Source organism: Perca fluviatilis, chromosome 3, assembly GCF_010015445.1.
Source record: "Perca fluviatilis chromosome 3, GENO_Pfluv_1.0, whole genome shotgun sequence".
Taxonomy (NCBI): domain Eukaryota; kingdom Metazoa; phylum Chordata; class Actinopteri; order Perciformes; family Percidae; genus Perca; species Perca fluviatilis.
In genome coordinates this window covers 32,439,207-32,459,476 of record NC_053114.1, presented here as the reverse complement: position 1 = coordinate 32,459,476, position 20,270 = coordinate 32,439,207, and the positions used below count along the sequence as shown (strand labels likewise).

At 38.4% G+C, this 20,270-nt stretch overlaps 1 protein-coding gene across 2 annotated transcripts in view; it reads right to left on the bottom strand.

Annotated features, from left to right (window-relative positions):
• Positions 1-5,906: 5,906 nt before the first annotated feature.
• Positions 5,907-20,270, bottom strand: part of LOC120556088 (MAM domain-containing glycosylphosphatidylinositol anchor protein 1) — a 145,297-nt gene continuing 130,933 nt past the window's right edge. Inside the window, exons 15-16 of one of the 2 annotated variants that reach the window (XM_039795478.1) lie at positions 15,447-15,564; positions 5,907-9,058 (exon numbers count right to left, since the gene is read on the bottom strand). In XM_039795478.1, the coding sequence (XP_039651412.1) occupies positions 8,973-9,058; positions 15,447-15,564 (204 nt within the window). In that variant the 3' untranslated portion in view covers positions 5,907-8,972. The remainder of the gene's footprint in view (positions 9,059-15,446; positions 15,565-20,270) is intronic. The other variant, XM_039795479.1, reaches the window with a different exon arrangement.

Genomic DNA, 20,270 nt, shown 5'->3' with positions numbered 1-20,270 from the left:
TTTTTAGATATACTATACTATGACTTTGTCATAATTTTTTTGACATACTATAATATCACTTTTTTCAACATGCTTTACTATGACTATCACTTTTTTCGACATACTATACTATTACTTTTTCCTTTTTAGGAATTTGGCATTTTAGGCCTTTATTCAATAGGATAGCCGCAAGTTGAAATTGAACCGGCGGCTGCTGCAGCAAGGACTGAACCTCTTTACATGGAGTGCACGGTGCACGCTCTACCAGGTGAGCTACTTTTTTATCACTTTTTGACATACTATACTATGACTATCACTTTTTTCGACATACTATACTGTGACTTTATTATCACTTTTTGCGACATACTATACTATGACTTTTTCCTTTTTAGGAATTTTTAGGAGTCAATTTATTCAATAGGATAGCCGCAAGCTGAAATTGAACCAGCGGCCGCTACAGCACGGACTGAGCCTCTTTACATGGGGTGCACAGTGCTACTTTTGAGCTACTTTTTTATCACTTATTGACATACTATATACTATGACTTTTTTCGACATACCATACTATGACTTTTTCATTACTTTTTTCGACAAACTATACTATGACTTTATCACTTTTTTCGATATACTATGACTTTGACATGACTTTTTTCGACATGCTGTACTATGAATTTTCTTTTCAGAAAAACCTTAAAGTATTCTACTTTTGTTTAATACATTATTGGTATTATTGAACATTTTTATGAAAATTTGTACTAATTAAAACCATTCCCACTTTTCCAACTATTCTCAATACTTCACCTTCTTCTTATGCAGTTATGCCAGCAATCCAGTTTAGCTTTAGCAATTTAGCTTTACAGCATTCAAAAGCATTTTCTGCAGGAAATGCATTTTGTAGTTGTTACAATAATAACCACATGGTTAAGAATATGTTGTGCCTAACCATAGCCAAAGTGTTTTTGTTACATTAACATAACCTTAACATTTTAATAATGCTGTTGTCATTATGAGTGGATACTGTATGCAAGATCAGAAAGTTTTGTTGAAAATTATGTTGAAAATGTTAATATGTTCCGATCAGTACTTTGTGACTTGCCAGATACGTTAATTAGTTCCTCATTATGTCGATAGAAAATACTCCATGCAGCATTACTATTACATTTCCTAATTCCTTATCCTTGCTCTTGCAATTTAGTTGTACAGTATATGGATGTAATTTCTTGAAGACAGGGATGATGTAAACATATGTGTTGTTTTGGGGTGCTTGCTGAAAAGACTGATGCTGTTTTTCTTCTTGGGAGGACAGTCTCTGTATATATATATATATATATATATATATATATATATATATATATATATATATATATATATATATATATATATATATATATGTGTTATTTACAGAAAAAGGAAGACAAGAACTTAGTTAGAATCAAACCTTAACTTGGGTATGGCCAGTTGCTGGGTTGCTTTATGCACATGGATGTACATTGATTCTGGGTATCCAAACATCATAGGGATTTTTCAGAAGCAAAGCTTGGACCTATTAGTAATGAACCCGGGTAATCTTTGAATCGACAGGCGCAGCAGAACAGCCTTTCTCCCTTCTTTGTACACGTATGAGACAACTGTAGTCACAGGCCTCGGTAGAAATCCCACATCCCCAGTGTCAAAGACAACAAATGAATGAGAATAGTGCAGCTCTGAACCATTCAGCTCAAACCCCTCCACCTTACGCTCCACTAAGAGGCTGCTCAGAGTAGAAAGCACACATTAATTAGACTTCTATCTGTACATCTCTGCTTCGCTCAATTGAGAGAGAGAGAGACAGAGGAGAGAAAGAGTGAAAAGAGGAAAAGAGCTGTTTATGAGCACCGGCCTCTCACGTCTGCACATAAGCAGACACCAGTTAATTATTTTTCTTCCTGTTTTTCTTTTTTTTTTTACCAATTTAGCTATGCCTTATAATAAAGACATATCCGAACAAAACCAAATATATAAAATCAAAAATAAATGTAAGTGAGCAAGAAACGAGGGTGGAGCTTGTGTCTGTGTGTGTGATAGAGAGAGAGAGCAGCCATGTCTCAGCTGGACCTTGCATGTTATTCTGAGAGGAGAAAGCTCTCTTGCGAGAAGTCGAAGGTCAAAACTTACAACAAACGACTTGAGCAAAAATAGCTGAAAACCTCATATGACACCTATCACTTTTCCCAGTTCTCCAGACTGAAGTAAGCACGCTAAACAGGAACAGCCTGTTACAAGAAGGTCAAAACCAGACAGGTTCGTTATACTTACCGTATATGTCTGGCCTGTATCTATTTTAGTTGTAAGAACAGAAATTGAAGACAGTGACAAAAGATAAACGACAAAAGCCTGAGGGGGAAAGACAAAAATAAAAGGGGAGAACCAGTAAGCAATTGCGAAACACATTAAGAGACAGTGATAATGTCAATGCAAGTGAGAAGATAATCACACACACTTGGAGTGTAAATTAAATCAGATTACTTTTTTCGTTGTGATGGTATGACTTTGTGGTGACATCCTGTGCTGTAAGATGGGAGAAAGCCATTTGTGTGAGTCTATGTACAGTACACACATTTCACAAATTAGTCATGCATGAGCTGGCGGCCTTGGCAGTAAAGTCATTAGCAAGCAAGTGCTGACATTTGTTTAGCAATTTATTCATTCCTAAGGATTCTCATTAATTTCTGCGTATGTTGTTCTACACCGTCCACTCTGAACACGTAGCACGAGGGTCATGTAAAGACAAAATACATGAAAAGAAAACTATTAAAGAAATGCCTCATCGAAAAAATATAATATAATAATACATTCTACATCAAAACACCAGTGAAGTTTCTTGGTCTCCTTTGATGGAAAAGTAATGTGCTCTGTGTAGTTATGCATATTGTGGTAAGAAGTCCAAACATGTTAGTTCATTAATCAAACATAATAAAGTGTGTGTAGTAAATTAGTATCTTTAGGCACCTGGAACACTTCTGTAATTCCCTCCTGCTGTTGTGATGTATTTTCTAGTAACAAAGTTTGCACCAGGCTGCATCTCAGACATAAGTATCAGCACTTATTTGAAATACTTTACCAGCAGTGCAGTAAGTCACACTTGTCCTTCAGCTATTTAGTCTTTGTAATAGTGATGTAATAATTGTTTTCTTTTATACCATGAAATGGTCTTTTTGACTAAAAAGAACTTGCACTATTGCAGCCTGTGACTCAATCTGACGTCTTTACGGTGTGGCAATAGGATTACAGGTTATAGTAGGTTTTACTTTTTGAACATGAGGATAGCTGGAAAATGTTGATTGTACTACATTTAGAGTGACTCTTTTTTTCTCTACTTTCTTTGCTGATTCTCTGTCTTTGCTGCGAGTTAGATGAGAAGATTGATACCAACAGCCAAGTAGCTTAGTTTAGCAGTGAGGTCACTAATCAACAAAAACGGAAGTGTAAAAAAAAAAATGTGGGGGTTTATGTGTCAGACTATTTCTTGGCTGGGAGAAGTAACTTTCTGAAGTCTCTGCTGGTTGCCTGGCAACCTCAGGGTGACAACAAGGTTATAGGAAGTTACCGGACCCAGCCAAGAAATGGTCCAGCACATAACCCTCTGTAAAATTGCAACTTGTCGCTTTCACACTTTAGATTTTGGACAGATTAATAATGTGTTTTATTAGTGAGCTTTAGTTGTGCTGGTAGGCAGAATGTTTTGCCTTTGGACAGAGACAGGCTAGCTGTTTCCCATGTCTCCAGTGTTAATGCTAATTTAAGATGCTGGCTGTAGCTTCATATTTTGTGTACATGAGAGTAATCTTCTCATTTAACTCCCCACCAAAGAAGGAATATGCATATTACCCGAAAGTATATTCCTGTTTTCATACAAGAGAATCTGCAGCAACAAACAATAATAACTAAAACATTTAGTTTCATTAATGTTTATTTATACCTTTCAGAGTCATATTTCAAATATATTTTTCCTCTAAAATACTTCAGTACATGACAGAGATATACAACACCCAGCACTGTTTGATACCCCTCTCCCTTTTCTTCCCATTAAAGGTGCATTTCACATTGTTTGCCTTAAAACCTGACAGTCAGCATGTGTACTATCACTGTGACCGATGCACTGTTTCCCAAAACCTACTTAATGTGAAGACAATGCTTGTCACAGTGAGTTACAATAGTCAGGTGCATTCTAAAAAACAATTCATAAGGTTTTTAAGGTGTATCACTTTTAAGCTGCTTGGTGAAACAGTTGATGCCACAGAACACTGCACAGAAACACTGCCATGTGTATTAGTCAAATGTCAAAAAGTCCACTGGAGCACTGGGATTCTGTTACTTGTGGACTTGCAAGGTGTGTACCAGACGTTGATCAGAAGGTAACATTTTTGAATTACTTTTTGGGGAGAACATACTCAATTCAACATCATATTAAAACGTTTGCATTTGAACCCTGTTTTTGGGAAACCAGGGCAAGGGTCACAGCGTTTTTTCAGAAAGGTCATTCCAGTCTCTAAACCAAGGCTGTAATCCCCTCATAAGGTTTTAGGTAACATTACAGGGAAGCATTACCCAGCACTCAGACACTGTTTTATTTTTATTTATTTTTTACATTATCTTATGTCCCACAAAAAAATAAATTAACTTTTGAACATGTACCTCCTTTTATTACCGTTGCCAGTAGGAATATTCAATCTATTGCCACACAGTTGCTCAGTGTATTGGCAGCTTTTGCAGTTAAGAAGGGAACAGAGGCTGAGTAGTTCCAGGTCAATTCCAATCCGGTCAAAACAGTCCAGATAGTATACAGAATGTGGATTATTAACAGTCAGTTTGTTCTTCCAGTTGTTGTTATCTATGTATGTGTACTATATGTGTACATGTGCAGCTCTACAGGGACTCAGTGAAAAGATGAATGAGCATGTTGCTAACAGCAAGTGGAAATGGCCAAGTTGCTCACATTTAGCGGACTCAAACAAGATCCAAAAATTCTGTACTTTTTGGGAATTGCAATTTTCATTTTCATCACTAATTCATGTGGTAAACATTTAGCTAGTTGTCTTGTATTTGGTTTGTCTTTAATCACTTAAAACTGGTTTTGAAATCATCAAGTTAAATCTAGAGGGGCCTTTGGTGTACCTTGTGAAAGTGTTTTTTTGTTGTTTTTTTTACTTTTGGACAATCCATCACGTTATGTTTGCTGGTTAAAAGAAACAGAAAATAATTATTTTGAAGTGGAGTTTGGTTCTATTTATGCAGTTTTAGGATGAAATATGTTTTGATGGGCCTTCGGCCTCCTCTTCCACTCAAAATATCAGTCAAATGCATCGCATTTTTGTTGCATGCTAACTGACAGTTGTGCTACATGTCTCACTGTGCTTAGCTACAGCACTGTATGATGATCAGCATGTTTAAGATATGTGTTGGTTTGCTACCAAAGCATGTCACCTAGGACAGATATTTTTTATTATTAACAAAAGATTTTGATTCATTTGCTTTTTTTAACATAATTCTGTTATTTTCTACTGAAATAATAAATATCACTTTAATTATGAGTGATGCTTTTAGCATGTGATTCTATTATGGAAGATATATGCAAACCTCACATTGTGTCTGTCCTAGATACGGCAGGAGCAAAATGAAATGTTGGTACAGGTGTGATTACTACTCACTCACACTTAATTATTGTAAAATGGCAATTTCTATACCAACATTAAAATGGTTTGTATTAAACCAAAACAAAAATGACGGTTTACGTTCTATTGAAAACAAGGTCTCCCATTTGGACGGGAATCAAGCACTGTTCATGATGACTCAGAGTCGACTGTAGTGTGCCATTTTGGAATAATTTTGTTGATTCATTTTTGTATAAAACAAAAACAAACGTTGCTATATAATACAGAGTCGATGGATACAGTACGAGTTATTTTAATTTTTTGCTTCATCAGTCAACACAATGATACTGGGAAAGCTTAGAAATGAGTTGGATTATTTGTACATGTGCATGTTATGTTTTGATATTCTGTTTCCAGGTGGGTGAAATAATGCAATGTCTTCAACTTTAAACTTGAGCTATAAATCGTCATGAAAAGCCATAACACAACCAAAGTGTGTCTGTGTGTAAGGTTGGGAAATAAAACAAAAACGTTACAGACAATATATCTTACGATTTCCACAGTATTCTGTCTGTTAATTTGTGGCTGTCGCATGTCCAAATGCAATGATGAAAATTGTAGTCTTTCCCCTGTTACTACTGCTATTGAACTATGAGGCAATATAAGGAATGATTTGACAGTTAGCATGATGAAATGCCATGCACAACAATGCTTAATGATATTTCTAAAATGTATTTAGTACTAGTACTGACCCACAGTGTGCTGCTTTAGTGCTGAATAATGCTCATGATATTGTACAACTTAAGCTGATATAAATACCACATGTAGCCAATTCCCTTAGCCGGTAGAAATGGAGGTGTTGCAATGAATGCCTAAAAACAAGCACTTTTTGCTATGCTGTGTTTTGGGAAAATAGCGGGGGCATTTTGAGGAGATTAAAGAAAATTGGAAATATTATCATCTTCACTTTAGAGATTGCAGAATGAACAAGCTACATTTACAGGAAAGCATGTCAGTCAAGTTTACTTCTAAAATAGTTTGTATCATTCAGGTACAACCTACCATCAGGTCCACTCATCATACCAAAGTAAATGTATGATGGCAGAGATAAAGCAGGACTATTGGGAGCTTGCTTACAGTAGGTTTAAAAGGACTTCCATGTTCTTATAATACACTACTGTCAGTGGAGCTTCAAAGATTTGTCCAACATGCCTTACACAGCTTTGTGTGAGCTGAAGGCTGGCAATGATACCGTTTGATATTCTACACATCCAGCTTAACATGGAAATTGCCACTCAAACCAGAATGGGCAAGTCAAATAGGCAAATTATTGTGTGTTATGTACTATTTATGATTATCAAACCAGTAATACAATTTGTACCGACCACAATAAAGAAAACAAAAACTAACAAAAAACAAGTGCAATGGTCAAATCAATGTGACATGACAGACAAAAGAACATAAGATGTTTACACGATTTACATGTAATGCACATGATTATGAAACAGATTAGCATACACAAGTAGATCGGTTACTGGAGCAGAGAGAATGTGGAGCTTTCTTGAGTTAAGTTAAAGCGTGATGCAGAAAAGCAAACCTATATATATATCCACTGGATGATTAAAATAGCTACAGCTTTAATTAAGGAACTTTATGAATAGTGCATATAAATTAAAGCTGACAAATTATGAGAAAAGTATCCATTACGATGTGTTTGGGACGGTTTTTCTGCAGACTAAAATGCCATCTTATGCAATTATAAACTATTGTATATAGATATGAGTATTGCTAAACTTTAACAATCCTATCTATGTGATCATGAATAACTGTTTACAATACAGACATTCAACGTTAATTAAACAATGACAGAGAATCGGATATGCAATCCACGCTGCACACTCGCCCGATACTGAAAATCTTCTCTGTCTTTCACCCATGTGAAAGAAGTGTATGGGAAATTCATACATGACATTCAATAACCTGCAGACAAAGAAGTATTCAACTGAACTCACTCCAGGCTCTTTTCTGCCCTCACGTACCACACCATGTTTTTCTCAATCTCAATCCGGACATCTGAGTCATGATGTCCAGTGACGGGTGTGTGTGTGTATGTGTGTGTTTGTGTGTGTGTGTGTGTTCAGTATGTGCAAAGAACAGTTGAGGTTTCTATCCAGGCAGTTTGGGTCATTCTTGCATTTCCCTCATCATGCTCAATTCAGATTCTGGATCACAAATCATCTTCTGTTCTTCTCATAAATATTAATATAATACTTTATTACCCAGTGCCCCTGACCTTTATAACGCCATAAACAAAACAAAAAAGTAAAATATCAAAAACATTGAATTGGTCTGACAAATTGCAACATCACATAATAAGTAGAATAAAACCCAAAAGAACAGCAGAGGTTGTATAAACGTTGTGCTTCTTTAATTTCACTTTGTAAAGTCCCCCACTGTCCGAGTTGTGTTTAAGTTTAAACTTTGTTATATTTAATATATATAGAGATAAAATGTACACGTATAATCCGCGCTGAGGTTTGTCTCTTGTGGCAAGCAGAGGGCAAGCAGAGAGGCTATCAGGAGCACACACTTCTTTTTCCCTCTGTTTCTGGTTCGTCCTTTACTCAGCATTCGTTTATTCGTTCATTCATTCATCAGTTGCTTTTTCTTTGCCTTTCTCTTTGTCCTTCAGTAGCTCCCAAGGTGCTAGCGGTCGGGACGGAAGGGAGACAGTCTTTGTGAAAAAGAAAGATTTTTCCACTTTCTTTCCCTCTCTCTTTCACTTTGTCCCTGGAATCCCTGTTCCCTCGTTTTATTCCCTCAGGTCCTTTGTCATCTTTGGTAGTGTCCGACACTTTGGTGTGTGTCTGGGGAATAGGGTGGAGGGGCCATTGAGGATTGTGGTTCGAGGGAGTGGAGATACATGAGAGGGTGCATGTATGGATGAAAAAGGTTGATGACAGAGAGGAAAAGGTGACAAAGTGACACGCTGACATGGATTAAAGTGAATCTAATCAGATAAATAGAGTGACAAAGCAGAGAATGTGAAGTTCAACTGTCAAACATCATTAAGGATGTTCACCTTAAATACAGTATGTACGTTAGTTGGTTATACTAAGGTTCTGGGGGAAATGTTCAAAGAAAGCAGAGGAAGAGAAACTAGACAAAGACTTTGTGTTACCATGTATCTAAGCAAGAAGGATGAAATGGATGCACGAAGGATAGAAAGACATTGAGTGGAGAAGGAAAGACAGGGAGACAGGTACGCAGACGAAAGGTCAGGGAGAAGGATAGAGGGAGGAGTATAAGAGCGTGAGTCAGGGCAGTGTCTGTCACTACAGACAGGTGGTGTTGCAGTGCTCATCATCTGTAGAGTAGCAACATGAAGCAGGAGAGGCCAAAGGTCAGCCAGCTGGCCAATGGGAGCGGGTGTGATCCACCAATCAGAACTATGGAAACAGACCAAAAAAACAAACCATGAATTCATACATGAAATACATAGACACCTTGCTGCCAGGTTTTGCTGTTTTGTCATGACTTTCAAAGGTTCTATAGCAAAGACGTGTTTTTGTAATTCTTTTTGTATTCCTGTAATTACAGATGTGCGAACAGTCATGAGGGCTTTTTACACTTTAGCCATCAATTAATTTATTTTGTATTTATAAGTTATTCTTCTAAGTACATACGGAGGAGGGGCTTTTTATCGCTGGCGGATGCAACATTTTACATGTGCGATTAAACCTTTGAACCCTGACACTGATGATAGTAAGACGTCTGATGTTGGATTGTAATTCATTCAAATTTGAAAAATATGTACACATTTAGACATTTAACATAGTTATTAATTCCTATTGATTTTACAATGGTCTAACAATAAAAACATCTCTAAAACATACATCTAGTCATCAAAGTAAAAATTACTTTTATTTTCTCTTCCGAAATGCACTGTATATATGTCGAATACAAGATGTAAATATCACATATAATTTCTTTCTTTGTCCCTTGCAAAGTGCATTTTATCAATAACCTTGACATTACATTAACAACTAAGTTAGCTAAGTAGATAACTGTACATGAATATATTTATCTTTTTGGCCTAAGGCAGTATTTTAAGCCTGAGGCTGACTGCAGAAAGTTCAGAGATTTCTTTTTTTGTAACACAAAGCACCAATTGAACAAAACCAAACCATGTTACTATTGTTGAAAGCGGGAGGAGGGTTGTAGAAAAATGGCTCTGTGTTTTAGGATTCACGTGGAGAAAAGTGAGAAACTGTCAGGGAAGAAAGAAAGAGTTGAGTGGGAAAGAGGGGCCGAGAGACAGAACCAATAATGAGGGGGTGGATGAGTAAACATGTAAGAGAAACAGACATTGAGTATTGCAAGTCTACACTTTGCCATGACAACTTTAAGATTTTAATGAGAAACAGAAGTTACAATGGATGTCATCACCACCAATATGTGATGGATTTTTTTTTTTCTGCCTGCAGGTTGTAATTGTTTTTAGCACAGTTAGAAGATGCAGTACACACATCTTTTATGTGTTGTGATTTGACTCTGATAAGACAAACTGCAGGTATATACATGAGATTGCCTAAGATTTCTATCTATTTTCTTTTAGGTTAAAATCATAGAAATAAAATGGATTGAATGAATCCATTTCATGTCTATGGTTAAAATATTACTTAGACAGAAGCAGTGTATAAAAACATCTCTTCCTTTACATATATACAATGCACTCTCTCTTTTCAATGCACAGCGCTACAAAAATGCAGCAACAAATTAGACATGCAAGCTGCTCAAAGACAGTTTCATAAATAAAAAGTAGGTATTGTATTAAAACGATCAATATGATTTCATATCAAGGTTCCGTCCTCCAGGCAGAAAATCAATATTTATAATAAAACTTTGATCCATACGCAGCAGACACACACACTCCCACACACACACAAACATTCCCATGGTTTGCGGGGAACAGAAACCGATTAAAGTAGAAAACGTTTTTAATCTTACAGGCCTACACATCATACATCTATCTGTTCTGTCATGGAATTATAATGGAGATAGTAAGATAATAGATTACTGTGGGCGTATACAATGCATTTGCATGTGTTGGTGTACGTGTGTTTGTGGGTGGTTCCATGAATGTCATAGTACAGACAGCTCAGACGCATTTTAATCCAATCACATAAATCTGAGCCTCTAAACCTGCTTCTTTGTGCTGCACTGCACTACAACCAACAACAACAAAAATCACTGTTTAGCTAGCAATATCCAAACAGTAGTCTAGCAATAGTCAAACATTTAAAATCACTATGCAAACTTTTAATGTCAGTGCCCATTTGATCTTGCGTAGCTACTTCCTTGTTTAAACTCCAGCTGTTCCTGTGTAAAGATTTTATTAAGTACGTTATTTGGTAAGTTCCTAGAATATGATGAGAGGAACAACGTAATAGAAAGCAATAAAGAGATGATGAGGCAACTCCTTCAATGGAAAAAGAGAATACAGTAAAACGTAAAACAGTAAGAGACAAGCTCACCTTCCACCACCTCCTCTCTGATCACACAAATGAGCCATGTAGAGCTCTGTGATTTATGCAGGCCATGTTGCACCAAACACGACAGAGGCAATCATCACTAAATCATCTTTATTTGTGGAGGACCGTAGGATAACAGTTACCTATGCGTGTATATAGTTAATCTTAAGTGTGCATGTAAGTGTTAGAATGCATATACTGCAGTTGTCAAATGTGCGTATTTGCGAGCATCCCTGTGCGTGTATATATGCTTACAGTCTCCACTTTAAACACTTGCGGGTGGATGCACATGTACAGTACATGTGCCTGTGAGTATATATGCAGTGTGTGGGTGTATGTGTGTGACAAATGTGTGATGCATCAGCTGGGTGATGCTGCCAGGCTCACCTACTCTCCCTCTACATCCTGTGAAATGCATAGAGCAGCAGGAGAAATGAAGTTAATGTATTAACTTAGGTTCGGGAGCAGGGCCACACCTCAACCACACCTGAAATCAGCTCGGGTGAAAGCACCTCAGACGGAACCCCCACACTGACTCTCATTCCACCCGGTCTCCTCCCGGACGAACTAACCAGATGACATCTCTTTTCAATCGCGCCCCCCCATCCAAATCTGTTACTATGCTCTTAACATTCAATATAATCAAGCATTCATTCAATCTTTAAATTACATATTGTTGTGGGGTGGTCCTTGTTAGTGAATTTCACACTGGCTCAGAAACATACTGATTCTCTCTCACTCTAACTTTCTCTCTCACTCACTCACTCACTCACTCACTCACTCACTCACTCACTCACTCACTCACTCACTCACTCACTCACACCTAGCCATGTGACAGTTTGCTGATCAAATCTATTGATTTTATGTGCTGCTTTGTACTTGTGTATTCGAATGCACCATCTCACCATACATGTCTGCTTTCTGATATTTGTCATTTAATTAGCCTCTATATCTATCTATCTATCTATCTATCTATCTATCTATCTATCTATCTATCTATCTATCTATCTATCGATCCAAACACTGTATGAAGACAGCCTATACTGTATGAGATTCTGTATTAAGTGTAATTGGAGGTATTATATATGCTTTGATTTCATCATACTTGGCAAACAGGAGTTTAAGGAGGAGTTTAATCCTTCTATAATCCTTATTCATCCACACCTTACTCATCTGTATATCTCTGTATTTATACCGTCTGTTTATATAAGGGTGTTTACTGCGTAAATATTTTTGTATTATTACTATTATTATTATTATAACTAATTATATTTTTTCTATTTCTTATACTTTATGTATATTTTTTCTCCTATGTCTACTTAATGTGTATTTGTGTTATTCTAATGTGTGTAATTGTTTTTCTTTTGAGCTGCTGTAGCACAGGAATTACTTTACCATTAATTATCTTATCTTATTTTATCTTAACTTATCCCCAAATACCTCAAAAACACCATGGTGACAAAATTTGTACACAAGACAGACACATTTCCTTCAGTGGCAAAGACTCTTCAGTCTCCTGCCTGATAATTACCCATCTGTCTGCACTGTATGTCTCTGCCTGCACAAAACCTGCAGGACACAAACGCACACACACGCAAACTCAGAGAGCTCAAGAGCTTTCCTCTTCCTGTTTACACCTTCATCTATTATTCACTCCATCCGCCAGTGTCCTTACATGCACATATGTGCGAGATTGCACACATACGCAGAGGTCTCTAATTTTTGCTGTTTTATGTTGTTTCCCATGACTAATGTTTTCTTTGTATTAGGTCCTAACAATAAAAAAGTGAACACTACCACGCAGGTACTTGCCACATGTTGCTGCATAACATCTAGCTTATTGTACTAAAATCTGTACACAATATCTATTGCACATTGAGTTGATTAAAATTAGTTGCAAGCGACATGTTACAAACTACACACGTTTTTTAAATGGTAAGATTACTTTTCAGTACAAGCAAGTCCAGTGGCTAATGCCGAATAACGTTACTGTATGTCAAATTACTGTAATTGGTTTAACAATGGTTAAAAGATCAGTTGTGTATTCGAACAAGAATCAAATGTTTATTTTACCATCGTAACAGTCATTACTATGGTAGAATAAACAGTTGATTCTTGTTCGGTTTCAAAGTTTTAAAGTGTCCCCATTTCACCCAACAGCAATGGCGGTGTACAATATGAGAACAGTGCCAAGTAGCTGTTGTTCTGCGTGTCTGTAGACAGAGATAATGCAATGAAGGCAATTATAAGAATTTAATGATGTTTATGCGCCTGTGTGTGTGTGTGTGTGTGTGTGTGCGCATGTTTGTATGCATGTCTTGGCAGAGGGGCAGCTGTAGCTAAACTACTGGCAGGTTTTAATTTTATATTCTCTTTCTTCTTTTAGTTCTTGGACGGTTTCTCCATCCATTTCCTTCCCTCTCTTTCTCACACACACACACACACACACACACACACACACACACACACACACACACACACACACACACACACACACACACACACACACACACACACACACACACACACACACACACACACACACACACACACACACACACTACTTTCAGTCCTCTCCTTCTTTGACCGTTTCTCTATCTCTGTCTCCTCTCCACACCCCTACCCTTTAGGCTATTTGAGTCTCTCTCCATACGCTTACATGGACATGGACTCATTCCCTGTAACTCACTTGTTTTTCTCTCTGGTTCACCCTTAAGGCAGAGTGGACCGTCACAAACAGTATTTACAAGTAGCAAAATAGTGTTCTGGTGTTCTATTTTATGATCAGATAGCTTGGTTTGACTTCTCAAGCATGCCAGCATGAGCAGTGTGGATAAATTGCGGCCATTTAATGGAGTAAAACAATTCTCCTGGTGGACTGATGCCTAGCCACTATTAGATCCAGGTGTGTAACTCTTTCTCTCGCTGCACAGACATTCCTGTCTCACTCATTCTCCTTCACTCATGCTCCTTTTCTCTAAATCCGTATCATTACACACTTTCTCTCTGGCCTCTCTTTTTCTCTACAGGGTAAATAACAGAAGCTTTTAAAGATGATGAGCAGTGTGCAGAGGTTTACAGATAATAATGGGTGGATGGCTAATAGAGAACAGAAGGTAAGAGGGAAAGAGACAGAATATAAGGTGTGTGTGGAGGAGGCAGTGGGCGTATGGTGTGGAAACTTAGAGGATGAAAAGATAGAGGGGAATGTGAAGTAAATAAAATGATAGAGGCAAAGGCTTCCAAATCTCCTCCATGCCGGTGCCCTGTGGTGTCCACCTGTCATCGTACAGCACCCACTGACAACATTTTCTCTCTGTGCCATATTCCCACACCTATCATTCACTAAAGAAGCAGTTTTGTTATCTTTCTCTTGGTCCTTTTAAAACCATGTCTCTAGTAATTCCCTTCTCGGTTACCCCTCAATTTATATCTTTTCAGTTAAAATCAATTCAGTTTCCCATTCCCTATTGCACTTTCTGTCAACCTGAACAAACTGGAACTTTCCTGCATATGGTCTGGGAGTGTGAACAGGTACATGAGTTTTGGAATAAAACAACATCAATAATATCGGATGTAATAGGATGTCGAATTCCCACTGACCCGATTGTTTTGTTACTTAACAACGACTCTAAATTACACCTGCTTGGGAGACAGAGGAAAGTTTGGCTAGCCGGCTCAACTGCAACCAAGAAAATGATAGCTCAGTGCTGGCTCCCCCCTCACTCACTTTGTATAAAACAGTGGTTGGCGTATTTTCTGGACATAGTTATGCTTGAGCTCTCTACAGCAAGGATTAACAAAGCCAGATCATCAACTATCAACCTATGGGCAAGCGCAGAAACACAAATATCAGACTTAATGACCTCAGCCCCACAAGAACTAGAGGAGAGTGATCAGGCAAGGTGTGATTTCTGTTTGTTTGTTTGTTTTGTTTTTCCTCGAGACCGCAGAGGGTGGGGGGTGGGAGAGGGTCTTTGTTCTTGTTCAAGTTGTGTTTCTTTGTTCTGTGCGCCATCTGACATTACCTGTCACACCTTGTGGAAGTTGTTTTGTATGTCTGAAGGTGCTAATAAAAAATGTATCACAAAAAAATAAATAAAATCAACTCTGTTTAATACAGCTCTATTTCAGCTTCTTAGCTGGTGCTTTATTGGCATGAAAACAAAAAGCTATCAACTTTGTAGACCTTTAAGTATCATATGGCCTTCCTTATTTTAGTTTCCTCGAATGTGCCTTCACAGAGAAAAAGTTAATCACAGATGCTCCTTTGTGTTTCTCTGGGTGTTTATGTCTATCTTACCTGTCTTACCTGCGCTGGCTACAGTGTTCTCCTGCTTGCACTTCCCTATGGTGATGGACACGTCGTCAATGGCAATATCCCCCTCGAAACTTGGGCCTCGAATTCCTTCAAATACAATCTGTTTAGGGAGACAGATGGATGCTGGGTGATTATATGACACAATATACAGCATATTTGGTGAGATACTGTACTAATAATGAGGATTTTTGTCTGACAAAATTACTACAGTAAATAAAAATGTTTCAGTCTTTAACATCTCAATAAACAGATTGGTGATGATTAAACACTTTCATTTTAGATTAGACATAAAATATCTGAAACTGTTCAAATGAATTAATTAAATGGTACTGCCTTTTTAAAAAGACATGCTGGAACATTATTTAAACAAACAGCACAGAAGTATCTTCAGTATTTAGAAGTTGGGTTCTAATCCCATAATGACTTGTCGACCCACAACAACAAAACCAAACAGGGGACTCATCTGAAAACTTTCCAGACGACTTCCCCATCATAGCCACCAGCCATCTGGTTTTGACTGACAGCCTAATTACTGTGGTGTACCGAGGCACCCAGCTAATCAAAAACCAGGCGTATTCTGTGTGGAATATGAGGAGGGAAAAAGCAAATAAACAAGCAAACTTTGTCGCTCCAAAATAACAATAAAAGCAACTCTCAAGACTATAGTTGTTATTGGCTTTAACTGCAGACTTTGGCGCTTCATACTGTTTATTTTTAAACATGATAGCCAAAGCGCTTGCTGTGTAATCATGTCTGAGGGATTTTCAATCCGACAGTAATAATGGCTCATTTGAACTGTTAAGTGGCTTCTACACAAATGCGCTCCATGCAGAAATCGGTGCGTGGGCTCACACATATAGCTATATTTTCCACTACATCTGCCAACTAGCCCCTGAGCAAGGCAGTTAACCCTCAAGTTATCCCAGACAGATACAGGAGCAGGTTTGACAGAGTGTATGAATGTGATGCTGATGGAAAAACTGCCAGCATATACAAAGTAGTATGCCCGTATATATACATGACAAGAGAGCAAGGTTAATGGGGGGGTGCCAAATATGCATGACTGGCCGCACTTTAAGACCTCCATCTGTTAACACCGATGTGCTGTGCTAGAGTATCAACAGAGTATTTAACCAAATAAACAGGCAGAACAGACCTGCTGTCAATTTGTGTGCAAATATATTAAGCTATACTAAGGCCGCGTTCAATTGTTCCAGTTTTGACACAGAGGAGAAAAGCCTGACCCACACCCCATACTGAGAAAATGAAAGGTGGAGAATGGCACAGCAAACACCACGGTAACCATATTGCACTGCTGGGGCGTTCCATTACCTGTGGTTTAATCTGCAAGTGTTGCTGTTAACGCCAAACAGTGATGTCAGTTTGAAGTATCAAACTGAAATTCATGGGGCAGATACCAATAACCTATTCATTGCCGTGGACAAGGAACAGCATGACTGTGTGCATGTAAAGTAATTTCTCCAGTTCACGTCAGTGCAGTGTAATCACGAAAAGCCAAGTTAAAGGTGAATAAAGAAGGATGATGGAAATTGATAATTCTTTAAATGTCCCACACCTGCTAGGATCAACCTCTGGCTCAGTTACAAGCTCTTACCCGAGAATCAACAGACATTTGTTTTCCTCTGTTTACTTAGCCTGCCAGGGTGACCTCTACCATACTGACCAGCACACACTGCGGGGGATGTTATGGCTGAAGCCACAGCATGGCTCGTCTCCTAAGGCTCTACAAACTTGCACAAGTGTATGTACTGTACAAGTAGCCTAAACACATTTCCTGCTGTTTCTCTTTCTGCGTCTCGCGCTGTCCTTCAAATGGAGAGCTCAATCAAAATCATTCATAAAGGTGAGGGAGCAGTGCCACCTCTTTCACCACTTGCTTTTCAATTTTGTCCCTGGGCAAAATATCTTCTTTGACTGTATAAATAAAATAATTAGGAGAACCTTTAAACTGATTGTGTGACGGCTCCTAGGCCTCAAGACCTATTAAGTCCCTTTGGGTGCTGGGATCTGGGGATTGGCTAATAAGGACTGATGATTGACACCTGGATGAACTGATTTCTCACATGTCCATAAACAGGAGTGCCTGGGCAGTCACTCTTCTTCTCTCCCTCCTCAAGTTGCTTGGTTTGTTTGGACTTTGGGTTGAGTTACTTTTGCGTTCTAACATTGCTACACCTACACACATCCATACACTAAACACATTACTGATAAACTGATAGCACATTTACCTTTGTTTATTTAACTAAATTTGATTTAACTGAGCAAACATGTGTGTTCTCCACATTTTGTCATACCTTTGAGCCAGGTCATGATCATGTGGAGGGAGAAAGAACAGAAGTGCAGCAGCACAGGCTGGATGGGTTTAGCTGCTCGGCTCATTTGTGTTATTTAAATTACTAGAGGGAGGAAAGCTGTGAGGGAATTCACGGGGTAGTAGAGAAAAGAGGCTAATTGGTCAAAAGGCCATGGCCATCTAATTTATAAACGCTATGTGCTGTTTCTTTACTTTTATTTATTTATTTATTTATTTGTTTATGTACTTTCTTCCTCAAGTCCTATTCTTTGTGTAAATTTGTGTCACTAATACAACCAGCCTAGCACACTACGGGATCCCTATAGCCAACCACAAACACACATGCCTACAAACGCACCTACAGTGGCACTTATCTGGAGCTACGCATGGCTGCCTCAGCACGACTACATTAAACAAGATGAAGCACAGACACCAGATTGTTGTATAATTAAAGACAATGAGAAAAATAATTGGGAGAAGGAAGCCCAGAGACTGGGCCTTGACACACAAACAGAACAACAGCACAAATAACCGTCCCCCTATAACCACACAGTCACACCATGTGTACTAATTTTCTCTAAGCTATCAAACAGAATGGCACAGCACAAAGCAATGCAATATCCTGCCATGCAACATAGGGTGCCAACATAATGATATTATTTTTTTCTTGAAAGGCTTAGAGAAACAGGCCTGTGCCCTTTCATTTAATGTTCACTGCTGACTAGCGGAAGTGTGAGTAGCCAGTGCCAGCAGTGCCTCAAACATTACTGCTGGGCACTGGGTTGAAGTGTATATCTCAGTGTTAAAAACAAAATAGGTTTACTGTGTGGCATCAGAGTCTTTAAATCAAATGTAAGGTTGCTTGATTTACAGTCATGGAACATTTTAGGATTTATATTAACTATTTATATATATATATATATATATATATATATATATATATATATATATATATATATATATATATATATATATATATATAAGGACACATTTATATAACCTACTAGCCTGACAAGCCAGACCCACATCAAGATGTTGGGTCTGGGAACTCACCATTGACAGGGCTCAATCCGAGGGGCGGGATAAACGGTTGTCTTTGAAATTCCCTCTGCACGCAATAGGATAGCGCCACAACCAGGCAGAGCAACGAAGAAGGTAGCAGAGCTAGTTGATAGATGAAACTTTTGCCGTATCCGGTCGGCAAAACTCCGAACACGTCTTCCTTTTTTAAGAATGATTTCAGTGCCGTTCTTTTCTCAAAGAAAAACTTAACTCCAAGTCTTCCAGAAGACCGCTGTTCCCAGCAGCAGCAGCCATAAGCCCCGCCCACCGACTCTATACACGATGTGATTGGCCTGACCAAAATTTGTTTTTTCCAGCTCGCAAGTCAATGGACAGTGCCTAGACCCCCCTGGCTGCAAAATAAATTTGCTGCCACTAGGGTGCGTCTAGATTTCTAGGCTAATAACCTACTGCACTTAAAAGTAGATTATCAAAGGATGCTTTTTTTTAAATCCACATGGTAGCTTGGACAACTCTCTGAGTGCTAAGGGTCATGAGATTGTGGGATGTGAAAATGGGGTAATGGGCCATTAAAGGCCGCTGCTATATCTAATGTCCCTGATATTTAACTATGACATTTACCAAATACTCAAGATACATCACACTGTTTTGGAAAGGTAGACTACAAAATTTCTTCCTAATAAAATATGAGTAGAATTCACCAAATTCCCATATCTAGTCATAATAGTGCATAACGTGACGTGTGTGTGTGTGTGTGTGTGTGTGTGTGTGTGTGTGTGTGTGGTTGTGTGTGACACTGCAGGATCAAAGGGTGTTCAGTAAAGTGTCAGGTTGGAGTTGTGAATGTGTCGTTTTGTCAAGCCTTGTAACCTTTAATGTTTCCATTGATGTGCTGTCCATATACCAGAGGGGACACAGCCGTGAGAGAGAGACAGTGTGTGTCTCTCTGTGTGTGTGTGTGTGTGTGTGTGTGTGTGTGTGTGTGTGTGTGTGTGTGTGTGTGTGTGTGTGTGTGTGTGTGTGTGTGTGTGTGTGAGATGTACAGAGACAGCTTTGAAATACCGGTGCAGAGGAGAGTCATTGCAGTGTGAGGCACAAATGTGGGTTGGCCTGGTTTCCAACAAGCCCCCTAGGAACACAGATGGCCTCTGGGTAATCCACAGAGGAGCGAGTGGGGACACAAATAATCTACTACAACATGTTACCTCATTTTCTTTTTTTTTTGTAACTCCATTGATTTTATGTGTACATGTAATTTGTGCTTTATACTTTGGTCTCAGTGAACAACCAGTTTAAAGGCCAATTCACTCTGATTAGTTTAGATTTTTGACAGGAACATGATTGGCAAGCATGCAGAAGCGAGAAAGATGGCGTTTCCTTGGAACAATAAAAGCATGCAGCAACAGCAATCACTAGAGATATAATGATTGACAATGTAGTAGTGGAGACATTTTTTTTGTGTATGGGCA